The 3,765-nt window shown below is 34.9% G+C and overlaps 1 protein-coding gene across 1 annotated transcript; it reads right to left on the bottom strand.

Moving 5' to 3' along the window:
- Positions 1-1,429: 1,429 nt before the first annotated feature.
- LOC107913618 (protein-S-isoprenylcysteine O-methyltransferase A) lies at positions 1,430-3,511 on the bottom strand. The gene has a single exon (XM_016842270.2). The coding sequence runs from the start codon at positions 3,344-3,346 to the stop codon at positions 2,780-2,782; it is 567 nt and encodes a 188-aa protein (XP_016697759.1). The 5' UTR covers positions 3,347-3,511; the 3' UTR covers positions 1,430-2,779.
- Positions 3,512-3,765: the final 254 nt, after the last annotated feature.

The following is a 3,765-nucleotide window of genomic DNA, read 5'->3' on the forward strand; positions in this document are numbered from 1 at the left end:
ACCAATATGGAACCTGTGCCACCCAACTAGCTAGCTGCTATTCATGCTTGAGAAAGAATGTGCATAAAATAAGGGTAATGTGCCCAATATTTCAGAATAAATGTAGTTAATGGAAATATAGAGACATTAATTTAAGCTAAAAGATTTGGTGAGCATCTATATTTTTTTCTGCTATTCCACCTGAGTCTGCAACTTGGGTTTTATGACTATCATCATTGGAATCCGTATAAGAAACATAATCTATTTATATCTAAATCCCAGTAACCAATTATTAAATTACATGAAGAGGAAATATCAGTAGAAGAGAATCCAACAAATGACATTATTTTATGAATCTTTGTATCCCCCCTGATTCAATGGCAGACATAGTGAAGTATAGAAAAATCATTCACAGATATCATTAATGGATTAGAATCGTAGGAAAATGGTGGATTGCGACCTGCTGGCTTTGATTCTTTTTGTCTGGATGGTACAATGAACCAATGCATAGTTTTTAGGTGAAGGAAATGGCTTTTAATTATCCCAAAGGCATGACGTGTTGGTGGTATTGGAAAATCCGTGCGATTCTGACATGTGTGTTGATGACCATCATTAGTGGTGTTTCTTTTGTTGATAAATGCAACCACCACCGTATGGATGCTTTGTCAGCTTACCATATATTTGTCTGCCAAGTTCCAACTTGGAAAATGTTGCCATTCCCTTTTAACCAAGCGGTGATTCAGAAGAGATTACTCACCTTCAATTCAAGTTTATATTCTCTTATGGACACTTTATAATTACATTTTTGGGCCAAATTTATTTGGATTTTTTAAAATTCGAAATTACTTTTCGGGTGGGATACTTAACATGTTAGTTACATCATTTATAATTAAATTAGAATTATTAGGGTATTTAATCTCATTCGCTCCTTTAACTTCTCTTCCGGTGCTAGTCTGGTACAGTGTTTTCTGATCCTTATGCTAACCTAATTTGGCAGTTTTTACCGCTTATCCACAAAAACTCATCTATAAACAATTTAACACAATCATTCCGGATAATACTTGCATTCTCTATTTTACCTCACGAAAACGGATTTGGATTTGAGCAAGATTCAAACCCAATCTCATTTTCAAAATCCGAGATTTCAAGAAAAACACAGAAAATTTTTGTTTTTTTTATATAAAAAAATTAGAAAGTCAAAAATTACATTTATGTTTGATTTGTTTCTTTAGTTGCTTTGTCTTCTTTGATTGATTTGTTGTTAAAATCTAAATTGTTTATTATTCTTCATCATGTAACACGGGAGATTATTTCTGCTAAACAATTTGGTAAGCTCTTTACCCCTAGATGTTGAGTGCGCCTATGTAACTGAAGCCACCAATTAAACAAGTGCATAAGAATTATCCAACTATTATGACAGGTGCTGGGTTTATCCACCAACCAGAACTCATTATCCAAGTATACATGGATGAGTAACCATTTCCATGTATATATATATATTTCATCAACTCCATAAACTTACATAAAAGAAGTGCTGAGAAAAAAAAACAAACACATACAGCAAAAGACATGAAGCTTTAATCCCATAGTAATTATACAATTGGTTCCAATTTTCCTAGTGAGGAATCACTATCAGCTATTTGGATTCGATTATGAGTGTCAGATACACTTGTTTGACACAGGTTTCACTTTTTCATAGTTTTTGCATGTTTTAAAAGGATCCTGAAAGGGTCAAATATAGGTACCGGATCCTGCAGAACAAAATGCAGTGTGATGGTGCAACATCCCTACAACTAACACAATCCACAAATTATCACTTCATAAATGGAACCCCAAGCCAGAACAAACAATCAAGCATATTCCTCATTATCTGCATCAAAAGAGAAGCCGTTCCCAAGGGATCCTCTTTGGAAAGAACAGCCAAACCACAACAGCAAAACAATAACTAAAACAGGATTACAGAGCATAATCTGAGTAGCAACTACCCAAACAACGAAATCTTATGACCAGGATGATGAAAGAATCCATGAGTCCTGTCTCTACAACTTATGATGTTTATCAAGGAAAGCTACGCCTTAATCAAAAGAAATTTCAGTTTGCTCACTTGAAAAGCTTTTACAAACCAATGCCAACCCTTCTCATACAATCAACAAACCCTCCACATACAAGAAAAAAATTGAACATAAGTGTGCGGAACTCACATCCGAATCTGAGCAACATAAAGAATAGGTACATTTTATGAGTATCCACTTACCAAACAAAGAAACCTTATATTCCCTTGGTGATGAAGGATCCATGAACTCTGTCTAACAAACTTACGATGCTTCTCATAGTAATTATACCTTTAATAGAAATAATTTTCCTTTCCCTTACTTGAAAAACTTATAAAAGCCAATGCTAATCATACTAACACAATGCACTAATCAAATGGAACCCCGGAACAAACACTTCAAACATACTCATAACCTGCCCCAAATTTTGCTTTAAGGAAAGGCCACTCATAAGGGATCCACTTTGCAAAGAACTGCCTTACAGAGTGTTATCTGATTACAAACTTACCAAACAAAGAAACCTTAATGATCTGTAGGATGAACAAATCTACAAGCTACATCTAACCAGTTTGAAATGTTCCAAATGGTAAACCATAACTTAATCAAACGCTCAAATGACTAGCCACGGTCAGAATAGAAAATTTTCTATTAACTACTACTACTTAAACAAGACCAAGCCCCAAACTACTAACCCAAAATAAGATTATCCGAGTCAGTCAGTCAGTCCTACAAACATAATCCAAGAATTATCACATCACAAATGGAACCCCAGAAGGAACTCTTCGAGCATACTCCTCATAATCCGCCCCAAAAAACTGCCTCAAAAAATACTCCTCATAAGGAATCCTCGCCACAAAAAACCGCCAAACAACAACAGCAAAACCAACAGTGGCTATAGGATTACAAAGCATTATCTGAGTACCAACTGACCAAATCAGGAAACCACAATAACTCGGATGACGAACAAAGGCATAAACTCCACTGGTAACCAACTTATGATGATCCTCATGATAAACCCTAATTAAATGTGTAAAAGACCGACCAGCAGTTACAATAGCCAATTTCCTTACAATTTCTCCTACAACAAGCATTGCAAGCCCTAGATTACTAACCCACAAATGTTCTTTCAGTCCAGGGAATAAAAGGAGTTCAAAAAAGTATTCAAGCAATGCGAAGACCATGGCTAAAACATATTCTTTACTGACAAGAAGTGATTTGACATTAACATTTGACATCCCATGAATAGCAGCAGCTAAAATGTATTCTGAGCTATGGAAAAAGAGAATTGCCAATAAAAACTGAGATAAGGGATCCATTTTTCTGAAACTAAAATAGCTTCCCTGAATATAAAAGTCGAGCCCTCTGTGAGTTGGGTTTTCGCTTTTACCTACCGCCAATCCACTGCTCGCGAAAGTTGCTGAGATCTGTGGAGAGAAAGGTACGGCCGATTAGGCTATCAACTACGAACATTAGCACAGATGGAGAAGGGTTTTCGTCTTTTCCTTTCTTTTAAGGGTTAATTAAGTAAAAGGTTAAAATATGCTTGAGGTCCATGTACTCTTCCTTTATTTGTAATTTAGTCCATTTACTTTTATTTTTGAAAATTTAATCTCTCTTTTCAAAGTTAAAAATTTAGGTCTAATTTCTAACACCATTAAAATTATTCTATTAAATTATCTAGTGTGGCATATTGAAATAAAAAAAACTCACTTGATAATCATGTAATAAAAAAATA

Source organism: Gossypium hirsutum, chromosome D11 (assembly GCF_007990345.1).
Source record: "Gossypium hirsutum isolate 1008001.06 chromosome D11, Gossypium_hirsutum_v2.1, whole genome shotgun sequence".
Lineage (NCBI taxonomy): Eukaryota > Viridiplantae > Streptophyta > Magnoliopsida > Malvales > Malvaceae > Gossypium > Gossypium hirsutum.

What these genes read in the sequence shown, in the direction of transcription:
- LOC107913618 (XM_016842270.2), bottom strand. Translation starts at nt 3,346, where the DNA reads ATGGATCCCTTATCTCAGTTTTTATTGGCAATTCTCTTTTTCCATAGC.